Source organism: Lissotriton helveticus, chromosome 9 (assembly GCF_964261635.1).
Source record: "Lissotriton helveticus chromosome 9, aLisHel1.1, whole genome shotgun sequence".
Classification (NCBI taxonomy): Eukaryota; Metazoa; Chordata; class Amphibia; order Caudata; family Salamandridae; genus Lissotriton; species Lissotriton helveticus.
In genome coordinates this window covers 1,277,569,844-1,277,585,010 of record NC_136070.1, presented here as the reverse complement: position 1 = coordinate 1,277,585,010, position 15,167 = coordinate 1,277,569,844, and the positions used below count along the sequence as shown (strand labels likewise).

Sequence of the window (15,167 nt, the reverse complement as noted above, 5' to 3'; positions counted from 1 at the left end):
CAACGTTTATGTAAACTTTCCAGCGTATTTGCTGTTGTTGAGCAATACATATATTATTTCAGACATTCACCCCTCAATGCAGCCGCTGTCGGTACCTTTTTTTAAATGTATACTTATTCTTTCAAAGCTTGATTGCTAAATTGCACCATTTCTGGTGGCTGTACGCGCCACATAGCAAGCAGTGACATTTGATGGGCAGACAAATCAGCTCACAGTTGGCATAGGCGGAATCTTATTTTTATATCTTTAGTTTAACATAAGTTATTTGGTGCACAGATGATTAACATATTTTCCATGCGACAGTCAAGGGCAGCATATAATTCATTTTGAAGTGTCAGATGTAAGTGTCTCCATCACTACTCACTGCTGGGAGGGGACAGATCTTTTCGATATCACCTGGTCTTTAGGAAAGATTCAACCTAAGCTTTTGCATGAATGTTTCTTTCCATGCTGCTTAACATTTCTGATGACAATACTCATTCACTTAGTCTGGCTTACAGGAAGTGGTTAAATTGTCATTTTAGCAGCATTTTAGAGCCAAGAGGTGGGGCTCCTTTCTATTTTCAGCAAATAATTTCACAAAAATATACTTGCTGCTCCAAGAAGCAAGATAAGGCTGCTCCCTTTTAGGTCTCGCGCCTGCGATACATATGGCGAAGCCATATGCGCATCGCGCAGGCGCGATACTATAGTTGCCGGGTCTGCTTCCCAGGAGACGGGAGACTGGCACGCGCACGCTCAGGAAAGCGATCGGAGCCGGCCCCGCGCGCGCGCGTTCCCAATCTCCTGTCTCTCCGGTTAGGGCGCGCTGCGAAAAGCGTGTCGGAGATGGCGATGTGCATGCTCACGGCGACGTCTCCGCCGCGCGCCACAGCCCCATGATGATGGTGACGTCAGTGGACGCTCGCCGCCTCCGGCGGCTGCTGGGTGCAGGGCTGGCCGGCGGTCGCTGCTCCTGGACTCCCGGCCCTCGCTGGACTTCCTGTGCTCCAGCGCCGTGTTGCACTTCTTCTCCCCCGGCCCGCAATCCGCTGTCCGTAAGTTTTTACCACTTACACAAAAGCACTTTTCAAGCCGTCTCCTCACACAGAAGCTTGGACCACTTCCAGGCTCGGCCAGAGCGCAGGCAGCTGACGCCTCTGCGGGGACTACCCCCGGCGTCCTCAAGTTATGGAGTCACACTGGACAGGGCGGTGCTCGGAGAACTTTTCACCTGCATGTGCGCTGCCCTCACAATCTGCCACGGAAGGCTCCGTCTGCACAGCTCGCCACACCCTGCAAAAAGCCTCGGAGTGCTTTACATGAAATGCCACCACACTTTCTGCTAGGGTGCCCCTGCTCTGCGGCATGAAGTAGCTCACGATAAAATCTTTTCATTCCTGAACATGACTAAGTGTTTTAAAAAAACAACGTATTGTGGTTTAGCAGTAAAAGAGCCGTACGTCACAGTGTAGGTTGCATGCAAATATTATTTGGAATCCCAGCAAACAGCACAGTTATTTATTGGAGGGAAATATTTCTTTGGGCAGACATGTTTGCTTTCACCACGCTGTGTTTATGTACACAGTGCATCTGATAGCAGCCAGCAAGAGCAGGGGACAGAAATGTCGCACCCCACAGCACACACATGGAGCTGCCTCTCCTCTGTTCAGACAGTGCTCTTGCAGCTATATAACACCGCCTTCATTTTAGTCTTTGAGCACTATTTACTTTATTGACTTTCTATTACTGCAGTCACGACGTGTTTGAATGTAAGCAAAGCACGCTGTGTCTGCAGTAAGCAGCCGGGACAATGGCGGCAGGCATTCCAGTGCCAAAGGTCTCGATTTTTATTTTTACAAAGCCTTTCCTACCACGCTTTTGTGGTCTCTCAACTACATAAATAACAGGTAGTACTACTGTCGAACGTGATGGCATTCAATTTACCAACCTAAGGAAGATGGAAGGCTGAAGCTGTCTTTAGTAGAATTCGACTTTGGTTTGCATGTCAGTGGCAGCAGCAGCTTCTTCGTAGAATCTACAAATTGTGATAGAGTTGTTTTTGTTTTAAGGAGACACATTTATGTTTCACCAGACCCCTTAACTTTGTTAACACAGCCGTCTATTTTAGTTACTTGAAATTCTTTGCACTTTAAGGAAGTGAGCGTGTGCCCTTATCTGTGTGTCATGCTACATGTGGCAAACTGAATCTTTTTGAAATAGCTGAGGTGTCTACATTTAAATCAGTATTTAATTGTCACGTCGCCAATGAATGGAATAGGAAACAACCATTTACAATGCAGTAGGTCTCGCATTTACGCGAGTTTAAGCTATTGCCATTGGAAATGACAATGCCTTTCATTTATGTTTTAAAAACTAAAACATAAATAAAAGGCATTGTCATTTACAATGCCAATAGCTCAAAGCCGCGTAAATGCGAGACCTATTGCATTGTAAATGGTTGTTCATACTCCAAAAGAAAGTTGCTCGGTTGGATTCTTTTCTTGGTTTTATCTGGATTTCTGAGAGGTATGCATCGAGAAACACCCAATGATTTTCTCGGACCATACTCTTCTGATTATAGAGTGTTTGGTATCAGCCTCAGTTGGGCAGTCTCAAACATGGACTTTTTTTTATAAAGGGTCGCTCTTTAATTCAGAATATATTGAACATATGAAGGGATGGCTGACAGACTTTATGGAAAGTAACAGGAAGTGCATCGGTAGGTGTAGTCTGGGATTCATTAAAAGCAGCAATTCGGGGGAGAGACCTTAGCTTTAGTCTCTACACTTAAAGGATACAGGTTGACAAAGTGAGGGCACTGTATATGGAACAAGGGGACCTCAAAGCTTTACTTGTCAAAGCGATCGTGGAAGGGCAGGAAGGTCAGGAGAGCCTCCAAAAGATTGCTGTGGTCAAAGCTAGCATCAATTGCTTTAATACCAAGAAATAGCAGTGAAGTTTGAAGCTCAGAGGGCGAAGAGCTACGAATCTAGTGAGTGTAGGGAGGCTCCGGACACTGAGTATGCGTGAGAAGCAGGTACCTAGTGTTATCAGTGCTATAATGGAGAAGGATGGACATTTAAGCCATAGTCTTTAAGGTATATTATGAAACACTTTATAGGAAGATCAGTTTCCCCCTTTTGTTGCTGTCGGGCAGTATTCCGATATAGTGAAAAAAGGGCTGTTCGAAGAAGGGGAGAAGGAAGCATTGGACGCCCCAGTTATTCCGGAGGAAGTCAAACTAGCACTCCGCTCACTAGGATTCAGCAAGGCATCATGACCAGATACTGCTGGAATGTTATATAGTTTGCCATACAGTATTGGCTGCAGACTTGATTAATATCTTTCTCAAAGGCCAGCGGGGGCTTTCAGCCCCAGCCGCATGGACCGCCACTAACCCGGTATTCCTGAAAAAGGGAAAGCCCTGCTGAATCCAGGCTCATATAGGCCCATATCACTGCTTAATAGTGATACGAAGATGTAATCTAAGATATTCTCTTCACGACTGGGCTGAGTCATAGCCAAAAGATCTCTCCCTAGTAGTATAGGTTCATTCCGGGCTGAGGGACTACCGACCACGTTGGGTGAGCAGTCACGTTGTTCGATGCAGCAGGGATGTTGGAGACTCCTATGGATATGAATCTGCTCGACACAGAAAGCTTTCAACTGGGCCTCGTGGAACTGTCTATGGGCAGTATTCAAGAGAAAGGGGATAGGCCTCTATTGCATTACAGCTATCCAGATATATCACAAACCCATTGCCAGACTGCACATAATGGGGTGGGAATCTGATAAGATTTGTGTCACAAAGGGGACAAGGCAGAGATTCCAATGTTCACTCCTCTTATTCACTCTGTATATTGACCCTTTACTAAGCAGGCTTGTGGTCTTTGTGAACTGATTCAATTTTGGCATATGCCGATAATTTTGCATTAGTAACTCCTGATCCTGTAGGGGCTACAAGTGAAGTAGAATTTGAGGTGGAAAAGTTTGTTCGGTAAAATAGTGAGTTATCAGCTGAATAAGAGTAGGATCCAAATACATAGGCAATAAAGAAATCCAAATGGAAAACAAATGCAGAGTTGACAGCGCGCTGTATCTGGGAGTGACTATAGCGGCTGGAGTGGAAAAGATAGTGGAACTAAATCTTACTCCAATATTCCCCCAAAGTTGGAGGGAGCTGATGCGGAATATTACATTGCAGTAAACACTTGTAGGCCGCTGCAGTGTAATTAACGCCTTAACTGTGGGCGTTCTAAAGGGTGGGCGGGGCTGCGTCGGCCGTTGGTCGTACGCAGCACTGTGGAGGGAGTGCTCGCGACGGCAGACGGCAGCATGTAACGGGTTAAAATATTACTGCCAAAGGTCCTATTGCTATTTTTTTATTTTTTTAAGGCACTCCCTTTGGAAATGGCAGCTAATTATTTAAACCAGAGTTGTTCTATCTGTATCAGTTTTATATGTCAGTATAAAAGGCTGAGGAGAGCTTAAAGATAATTGCTTCCTAGGGTTAAAGGTCATTGGGCTGTGTCTAACTCCGGTATTATTAGATGGTAGCTTTACTACTGCATAAGGTGGTTCTATTTACCTGTCGGCCTAGTGAGGATCTGGAGCCTGAGGGATTACAGTCTATCTATGAGTTAATATTGGGAGCTGAGGCAAAAACTTGTGTTTTTTTTTTTTAAGGACTGTCGAACCAAGCGGTTTAAGAAAAGTTGGCTATGGGGATATAGAACTATTATACCCCTCGCTGGCGTTCATCACTCTTCCCAGCTGTATTTCATGATGAGAGAGGTCATCTGCGAGTAAGCAGGAGTGGTCTGTTGGGGGGGATCTTTTCATTTGGGAACAAATGTATTGGTATAAGGAGTTGCAAAAACAATTTAGGTTGACTAAATGGAGGTTTTAAAAATAAAAGTTTTTAAAGAATGTGCAAGTCAGGGATTTTGTTGAAGATGGACAGGGACAAAGTAACACTACAGCAGGTTCCACTTGTGGATTTGCTCGGGCATTCTGGGGGAGAGGGATGTCCAGCTCATTTATAACTCTTTAATTTAAAGCCAGACAATCTTGGAAAGCAAGAAGAAAACTGGGCCTGGATGAGTGGTCAAATGGATAAACATTCAGAAATCATTTGCGGTGGGCCAGGAGGTGTTGTCGGCAGCATTGAAGAGCCAACATTATTCAATCCGCATTATACACCAGTTAACATTTCTAGATGGAGGGAAACGGCCTGAGGCTAGATGCCTCAGTTGTGGCAATTACGACGCAGACTTGGCACACATGTTTCGTAAGTGTGCAAAGTTGTTGTCCCTAAAGGAAGGAATCTGTTGGTATTTGAGGTCTGTACTTAATATGCAGGTCTTGATCACGCCTGAACTGATGTTTGGAATTTCAGTGATTTGTGAAGGACCTGGGGAAATTCTACTTCATCTTTGTGCTTCAGGCAGTGGCTCATATGTGCAGCACCATGGCTTGGTTCAACCCAGCTTCCCCCCCTATCATCAATGGCTAGTCAGATAGCTGTCTATGTATATCACTCGGGGAGCAAGTTATTTGTATGCAAGGGATATGAGGCGAGAAAGCGGCAAGCCCTGGTCCCAGCACCCGTGGCCGAATTGATTGATAGGATGGGATCCAGTGGGGCAAGTTTTTAGCTCGTGTAAGTATGAAATGGGAGAACTATAATTATAGAAAATTGGATACATTATAATGTAATTATACTGGAATCAATTATTTGATGGGCAATTAAACTAAATGATCTGTGTTCAGTTTTGGATATATTTTAATATGTCTTTATGTACTGCAATGCTACCTGTGTATTCATCTAATAATTGTCTTGGATTGATGTGCCTCCAATAAATTATTAAAGAGGAAACCAAATGAAACGTCACTTCTACCTGCTTTGAACAGGGGCACCTCCTCATAGGAGAAAAAAAACACAACTCTCAGAGAAGCTTAGTCTAATATGTATTTAATACAAAAATAGAAATAATCCCGCAGAGTAATTCATATCCATTGTCGTTTTAAAGGACCAGAGCTTCTGGCCAAAATCCATTTGGAGCACATGATGCTATAATATATACGGTTTGGAAGCTCTTGCACATTTCCCCCTCAAAACAGGACACTGGAAATGTGAACAGGCGATAGAAACTGTTACTTCAACTAAACTAATAAGCAGGATCAAGGATCTCCTCACGAAAAAAAGTGCAAGAAGACCTTTCAGGAGCGATAATGATGCATAACAAATGTTGAGTTCACTACTTTCTCAAATTCATGCTTCTCGCTGCCAATTTTCATAACCCGGCTATGCTCATTGCACAGGAAATGTGCAAATGTAGGACCTCCAAATAAAATTACCTTTGGGCCTCAGAAATCTATTAAACGGAACTTGGCATTCTAAGGATGATATGCATGTTAAGCTACTATAGAAAAGATGTTGCAATTCAACACAAAATGCATTCCTGTGTATTACGGTATATTGGCATTGTCCAGTTCATAAACCCCATTGGCGTTAACACACATTCATAAATGGTTCTCTGGTCTCAAACGGGAGAGAGCAGGAGGACTGGAGAAGAAATCACTGAAGTATTAACTTTTTGCTGAGGGAGTATCTGAATTGAAATCTATGTAGTCTAAAGAGAAGTCAGGGATGTGACATTTACTTGTTTAATGTGGATTTTTTATTGTCCTATCTTGTAGGAGGCTCTGAAGATGCATGGGCTGACTCTGAAGAAGTTTCTGGGGAGGACTCGAGCAGGTCTGTTTTGAGTTGTGGGGGGGTATTGTCTTCTATCTGTATCCCTTTGGGAGAAAGACTCTTGGTAATTTGCATTCAAAATGAAGGCTGGAATGCCATCTCCTGGTCCATCCCTATATCTATTCCAGTATTTTTTAGAAAAGTTGTTGATTTCTTTACTTTGATTCAATCATTTTTTTTTTAGTTTCCTGCAGAGTTGACCGTTCAATTGTGATAACTTTTTAAAGGGGAAAAAACACCCAATACCTCCGGGAATGCTGCTTATTAACAGCGCACAAGTGTATTGGTCACTCTTGCGTTGTCGCTCCTGAAGGACTAGGCTATTTAAGGCCCAGCGGTGCCAGGGAACAACACCTATAACCTTCGTGGGATACCTGTTTCGGCGCACAAGTGACAGACACGGGAGACTTCCTACGGCGTCAAAGATCAGAGTTTATTACTGCAGGGAGGCAAAAGTCGCTAGAAGTACAACAGCGTGTAGGTTCTACGAGTCTGCTTCGAATTGCATATGTGAGTCGCTCTCTTTTATACAAGATTTTGCTATTGCACAACATGTGAACAAAAGGTTACAACCCAGTTCCCACAATAAACTTCAAGAAAGGGTCGCCTTCATGCTTTCAGAACCTCGGAACATAATCACAGTAACATTACCGGTTCCCAACTGTTAAAGCGCATCTTCCCATCGTTAGGCACATTCCACTTGAGTTGTAAATGAGCAAGAGAAAAGAGACAAGAACAGCTGCTAGGAAGTCAGGCACACCTAGAGAAAAGAGTGTGGGGGTAATATTGGAAACATGATCATAGGATCAAAGAGCTTGATCCCAGCACATGCACGGCTGAAACAATAGGCCGGCACGGCAAGATTACCCTCAAGCTGAGCCATTTGCCTCTGCAGTGTCATTCCTCCGGTCATAAAGACGCATGAAAGGAATATGCGTCTTCCGTATGGCTTGGGAACTAAAGGGGTCATGAGGCGAACAGTTGCCTGCTCGCTGACTACGTGAGGGCAAGAAAAAATGGATGCCGTATCTAAAATGGAACCCGAGGGTTCAGGTAAGAAACACGTAATTTAGGCGAACCGTGTCACGTAGTGTAGCGAAAACGCGTACACTTACCGAAACTCGCCATTTACGGTTCATAGATACCAAACTCGTCCATATTCGGCAATGCCCAAAACACGTAACGATTTTTACGGAACCTCAGACGCTCCTTTTGCCCTCATGTAGGCAAGCACTAGTCGAAATCAGAGTCGATCTCGATATTCATCAGATCATTCAGGTGTTGCTGGAACATTATTCTATCCATCAATGCCTCTCTGGAAACAGATGGCCTTCTTATACACGTTGTAGCACAAAGGCCACATAAGGAAGAACCACACTGTACACAAAGACAACACGTGAACAGGAACGTCACAACAACCCCTATAATCATCAGAATCTTCCAACCCCAGGTCGACATCAGGCCCCAAAACCATCCTAGAAGCGTCCAATCTCCCTCATCCACGTGTATGGACTCCGAGATTTTGTGCAACTTGGAGATGGCTTGATAAACCGTTGGAGCGTTATCAGGTATGAATATGCAGCAGCTCGAATGGATGACCTTACACACACCTCCTCTATCTGCTAGAACAATGTCTAGAACCATACGGTTCTGTAACGTCATAAGCCTATCCGCTTGAAGCTCTGCTGTCAAATTACCAAGGGCACTTGCGGTTATGTTAGCAGTTGACTCTACTACACGAGTTAACTGTCTCAGATTTCTGCTATTGACCATAGGGCCCCAAAACGGTAGGAAACCCTTAAAAAAAGTCTCCTGCTTCTTGACCGGCCGTATCTTCTTTGCTAATAACACCTCTCTCAACTCTAGTTCTGTGATAATCTGAGGCATCAGTAAAAGTCGGAGGCAAGAGATTTGCAATATAGCAGGTACCCGAGAAGTCATGAGGTAACCACGTATATGCTCGATCATAACATACAAAATAGGTACCCTTGGCAGTTAGGAAGACAGAGGAAGAGAGCATCGGTAGAACGTAAGTATCCACACAAGCGCTCTTCCCAAGCTGGGCTCTTGGATTTCGGCCACGACCTTGCAGACAAAAGTGGCCTAGGTGAGGTACAATCCAGATTGGAGATGAGCTTTTAAGCTGCCTATCACCCACTGATATACTATACTCAGCCTCACTAAGGTATTTATAGGCCTGCACTTCCTCCTCTGGGATAAGTGAAGTATCGAAAATGTCTCTATCTAGATCAGCAATCGCTGTCGCCAGAGACTTATGGTATGGGCCAGGACCAAAGCCTGCCGAGCGTGGCTCTCGGTGGGGGTAGGAATCTAGTGCACTATGGAACATGATTTGGAATGCCCGAGCTGACCCTTGGGGGCTGTACGGAAGAACAAAATACGGGATACCCCTGTCCATGGTATGTGGCATTAGCCCACACACCCAACAATTTGTAGTATTTACCACCAACTGATGCTGATGCAAGAGTTGCACAAAAGAATTGTTTCTAAATTCCGCACGTCTGACTTGCTCATGTTGGGGCAGTATGTGAAAAGAATGTGGAGAAACAGTAGAGACGAAATTTAGATCAAGAGAGAGGGAGAGGTAGGTAAGGCAGAAGGCAGTAATGATTGAAAACCAAAATATACTCCACCCACCAGCAGCATAGAAACAGTTAGGAACAACATGAAAACCTGTAGCAAGAAACATTTTGTACGCAACACCTTATCCAATGCAAATCTTTGCGCCGACATTTTCTCTCTTTTCGACAGCCTTGAAAATTCCATCCTCTAACGACCGTCCGCGACGTTCTTGACGCACTCCGTTCTGTGTAGCGATTATCAATTCCCAGGAGTTCCCAGAAATTGACAAAAGAAACCGACCTAGTGTCGATAACTGCTAAACAGAAGAAAGTACCCGCACGGCCCTACAGCCAACCCGGATGATAGGTTTCTAGATAAATTGAACATTCAATTTACTATAAGGTTCTTGGCTGCACGGAAAAGAAAGGAAGAAAAGAAAAAGGTACACCATATAAAATGTCCACAATGTTCAGGGTAAATGTGCTGGGATCCAAAAATAACAAAAAAAAATTTTTTATTAGTCTTTTGTGCGTGGGCGAAGAAAGTATCGGCTGCTCCCAGGGCGAGTCTGATCTTCAAACAGTGAATTGGATGGCAAATGAGTGTTCGATTGTTCAGCACTCGAATTTTTCAAGGTTAATGGTACGGAAATTGTTTGAGGGGAATCAACAAGGGTGTCAGACATGGGCTGAGCTTCGCTGAACGGAACAAAACGTTGTGGAGCGTCGGTCTCAGACGAGGAAAAACCCTTTCTTATACAAGTATCCGCCGTGAAGGGAAACGGGACTTTCTTGGTGTGGGTGGCATGCACCCAATGCTTCCGTCCCTCCAGCCGAACCGCCGTCCTTGTTGCCAGTAGCACCTGGAAGGGTCCCACAAACCTCGGCTCAAGGTTTCGTTTTCGTCCGAAGTTACGGGTGAGGACCCAGTCCCCTGGTTGCAGCCGATGACCAGGACCCTCTGTTTGTGACGGCAGAGCCTCAAAGACCTGTTGATGAATCAAACTCAATTTAGCAGTCAGATCATGGAGATAATCAATCAGCATGGGATATTCAATTCTATCAAATTCTTTAGGCCTCGGGACTCCCCAAATATTAGCAGGACGGCCGAACACAATCTCATATGGGCTAAGCCCTACCCGAGAGTGCACAGTTGCCCTGGTCGATAAGAGAGCTAGAGGCAAAGCATCTGGCCATGATAAACCAGTTGTTGCCTGAATTTTAGCAAGTTTCAGTTTCAGGGTGCCATTGTATCCTTCCACCAAACCCGCTGACTGAGGATGATTAGCACTATGAAATTTCTGTACTATACCTAAACCACGACACACACTCTTCATCACACTTCCCACAAACTCACTTCCGTTGTCCGACCATACAATCCGAGGCATGCCGTATCTGGGGAAATACTCTTTGAGCAGAATTTTTGCTGTGGATAGGGCAGTATTATCCTTAAGGGGGTAAGCCTCAATCCATCTGGAGAGCGCACATACTACAACCAAAACATACTTCAAATTGTTGCATCTCTCCATATGGATGAAGTCCAACTGGATAACTTCGAAAGGGCATGTAGGAGGGGCAAAATGACCAGGTGGAGTGGGAGTGCCCTTACCGGGATTATACATCAAACATACCATACAATTCTTAACCACTCTCTCTGCACATTTAGTAATACCATCATTCTTCCATACAGGAGACAACAACTTGCATATGCCTTGCGCTTATGTGTGCTGTACCATGAGCCATTGTAACAACAGCGAGCACATATGCATCCGGTAACATCCATCTCTGTTTTTCTGACAAATCAACCCAACATCCATTCTCATCCAACTTCCCCGTACTCTCTTTCCATTTAGTCTTTTCCGTCTTAGTGGCCTCATTCTGTATTTCCTTCACACTCTCAACTGTGTCTTCACACATACTAGTCTCCGTTGGCCATCTCACTGAACTCGTAACATACATTCGATTTGTCAGATCTTTAGCTGTCTCCTTAGCAATCTCATCTGCAAACGCATTACCACGACCAACATCATCCGTCACTTTCCGATGCGCACTACATTTGATTATGGCCACCTGTTTAGGCAATGTAAGTGCATCTAGAAGGTCGTTCACAAGCTGTCCATGCTGAATCTTCGTTCCATGCGACGTTAAGAATCCTCTTTCTCTCCACAATCGCCCAAAACTGTGCGCCACACCAAAAGCATACTGGCTGTCGGTAAACACATTCACCCGTTTTCCTCTGGACAACACACACGCTCTCGTCAAGGCGATCCGCTCAGCAGCCTGAGCCGAATTCTGACTCAATCTTGCAGTTTCTACAACCGTACTCAATGTCACTACAGCATACGCGGTCGTCACATCACCATTCGGCAACTTAAAACAGGAACCATCCACATACAAAGTACCATCGGGATCTACCAATGGAGTATCTTTCAGGTCAATACGACCCTTTGTTTCCTCCTCAGTTCTCAGATAACAGTCATGTGGTGCTTCACCACTTGACTCCATGTTGATCGGTAACAATGTTGCTGGGTTCAACACATTACATCGTTTTATGCGTATGTGACTAGCCAGTAACGTCAACTCATACCCAGACAACCTTGCGCTCGTCAAATGTTGAGTTTTCGTTCGGTTCAAGAGAGTGTCAACTGCATGCGGAACCATCACCGTGAGCATATTATCCATGACCAGACCTGCGGACTGTCGAATGGACGCCGCGGCTGCCGCTGTTGCCCTTAAACAACTCGGCAAGGCTCTAGCTACTGGGTCTAAGGTCGAAGAAAAATATGCGCATGGACGCTGTTTGTCGCCAAATTGTTGCGTCAGGACACTCAACGCACAACCATCCCTCTCGTGAACGTACAGTGTAAATGGCTTACTGTAATCAGGAGTACCTAACACAGGAGCCGAACACAACGCATCACGTAATTCAGAGAAACTTTTCTGACACTCTTCAGTCCATGGCAAAGGAGTCGGAACATCCTTGCACGTGAGAGCTAACAATGGTTTCGCCAATAGTGAAAAATTTGGGATCCATTGTCTGCAGTATGACGTAATACCTAGAAAGGCACGTACATCTCTCTGAGTTTTTGGCACAGTCATTCGAGAAATCGCTGCAATTCTCTCTGGGGTCAACCTTCTCCCTTCTTTTGACAATAAATGACCTAAGTAGGTTACTTCTTGGCAACAGTATTGCAGCTTGGAAGGTGACACCTTGTGATGTAAGTCATGTAGATAGCGCAATAGTGATACTGTAGCCGTTTTGCAAATAGCCTCCGTATCAGCTGCCACTAATAGGTCGTCAACGTATTGTATCAAAGCCGCACCCGTCGGTAACACAAATGCATCCAGTTGAAAGTGCTTGGCTATAGATCGACGGACTTTCACAATAGCCTTGTGGTGCGCTTTTTAGTCTGAAACTGCGACCACCTAATGAAAATCCGAATAGGTCTCTGCTTTCCTCAGCGATCGGGATACTAAAGAAAGCATTCTTTAGGTCGATCACCGTGAACCAGGAGGCAGAAGCTGGAATCAGGGTCAACAAAGCCGTTATATCAGGGACCACGGGAAACTGTGGGATCACGATTTTATTCACTTCTCTCAAATCAATTATGAAACGATACACAGGAGGTTTAGATGGATCAGTGCGTTTTAAAATTGGTAGTACAGGACTATTACACACATTTCCTCGAGTTTCTTCAACGACATCCTTTTTGATCAGGTTGTGTACAATCGCTAATAGCGCCCGTTCTCCCTCAATGGAGATACGATACTGTGGTATACGTGGCAGTCGCATATTTGGTTTCAGCTTGATCATATAAGGTGGGATGTCCAAGAGACCCACGTCATTGGGACCTGTGGCCCATAGAGACGCAGGAAGGGAGCTCAATTCCGGTGGGAATTTATCGATCGACAAGTACATAGGAGAGATTACTCTCCGACCTAATGTAAGTTCCACTCCTTCAGGGGAGCAATACAAAGTCGCATATAACCGTTTTAACAAATCCAAACCCAAAAGATTCTCACCACAACCAGTAGATAGAATCAATGGAGCTCCAGCTCACGAGGGCCAATCGTAAGTGGCAAAGGGCTGGAAACAGGATTGCTAACAGGGGCGCCAGAGAATCCAACGGAAACATTTGTTAAGCCAGACAAAGGTGCGCCAGGGAGTTTCGAATGCATGATGGAACTTTTCGTCGCACCAGTGTCTAACAGAAAAGGCTCAACTACGCCAGAAGTAGCTACTGCGACGTAAGGCCCACTCTGATCAACCGGAACTGATACTACTCCCTCTCTTTGTCGGTGGCTGTCCTAGTAATGATCGTTTGCAACAGTCTCATGTTCAACGTAGTAATCGTCCACATGATATTGTGTAGATCTAACTGACCCCGCATTTCGCTGGTCAAAACAATTATTCGTATCTGATGAATTCTGAGGGTGATCATTCTGATTGTGAATGGTACCGCGGCCTCTACCTCGAGATGCCTGCTGAGGACCACCACGGCTTCCTCGTGACGATACACCATTAAGACTGTCACGCAAAGCGGGACAGTCGTATTTTATGTGACCCTCTCTTCTACAATACGCACACTGATTATACCCAAGTGTAGATCTATAGTCGGAGGAGTCAGAACGTGACTGTGTTCTGGAGGACTGTGATTGTGGTCTATATTGCTGTTGCGAATCATTTTGATTCGAACGTGGAGGATACGCTTGCTGCAACAAAACCTTCGTTTTGAGCTCTTTCGTTTTCTTATCTACACGATCACTTTCTTCTTTCTCCCTATTCTCATAATATTGAGCCGTTGCTAATATCTGTGCAGTGGTTGAGACAGCCCATGCACTTTCTGAATTTTTCAATTTGTTGCATAGTTCAGGCAACAAATTTAATACGAATTTATCGACAAACGTTGGCCTCCCTCAGTGCCCATATCCTGACCGCTATGATCGACAAATGCCTCTTCGAACCTAGTTTAGAAATCAGAGACACTCTCGTCCTTTTGCTTACAAGCTGATAATTTATCCCAGTTTACTCTCATCGCCGGCATAAGCGTTTTCATGAGCGTAATTATTTTCTGAGGCAGTTCCAAAATTAACGGCTCAGGTTTAGCCCCACCAACTTGTAGCCCATCAGCCGCTATTAATGCAGCCCAATCACCACCTAACTCATTCGCATGATTTTCCTGACGAATTCTCGCCCAAACCGGCTGTGGTACTATATTACCGAACAGCATGTCGATGTCGGCAAGGTTCATAATGGTAGCATCTACCAACTGGGACAGCTCCTTATAGTAACCCGCCGGATTCTTGCGTGGATCTGGCAAGGACTGTTTGACCTGCAAGACCTCTGATCGCTTCCATGGGAGGTGTATCCAAACTCTTTGGAAATGTGGCAAAACTGGGGGATTGGCAGCAGGAGCACCTGGCATCCATACTGGCGGAACCTCTCTCATAGGATACTGACCAGGAGCCGCTTTCCAATTTTCAGAGTCGTCATCAAACGACACTCGAGAAGGCACTGTCGACCTATGGGCTAACATTCGCTCTAAGGCACGTCGTACATCTCCACCTACGATCATACCGTTCGAAAATTGACTCTGAAGTTCAATCATATCGGGCGGTACGGTATCTAAATCATCATTATACCATTGCTCCCTCAAAAAGTTACACATTTCTTCGAACACGAATCTCTGTGTAGGCTCATTAAACTGAGAAAACGTGTCGAAGACCACACGTGGAGGGTAATTAACAGGATGTCTTATCCACCTATGTGCCATTGTCACTAACGTCTCTCTCTCCCTTCCACCAGGGATTTGACTTCGTCTCTGAGAAGTTTCAGAAACGCT

At 44.9% G+C, this 15,167-nt stretch overlaps 1 protein-coding gene across 2 annotated transcripts in view; it reads left to right on the top strand.

The window, feature by feature from the left end:
• The window catches only part of MTMR14 (myotubularin related protein 14), a 200,769-nt gene that overhangs the window by 53,751 nt on the left and 131,851 nt on the right, over positions 1-15,167 (top strand). For both annotated transcript variants that reach the window (XM_078661856.1, XM_078661855.1), the window contains exon 5: positions 6,685-6,742. In XM_078661856.1, the coding sequence (XP_078517982.1) occupies positions 6,685-6,742 (58 nt within the window). The remainder of the gene's footprint in view (positions 1-6,684; positions 6,743-15,167) is intronic.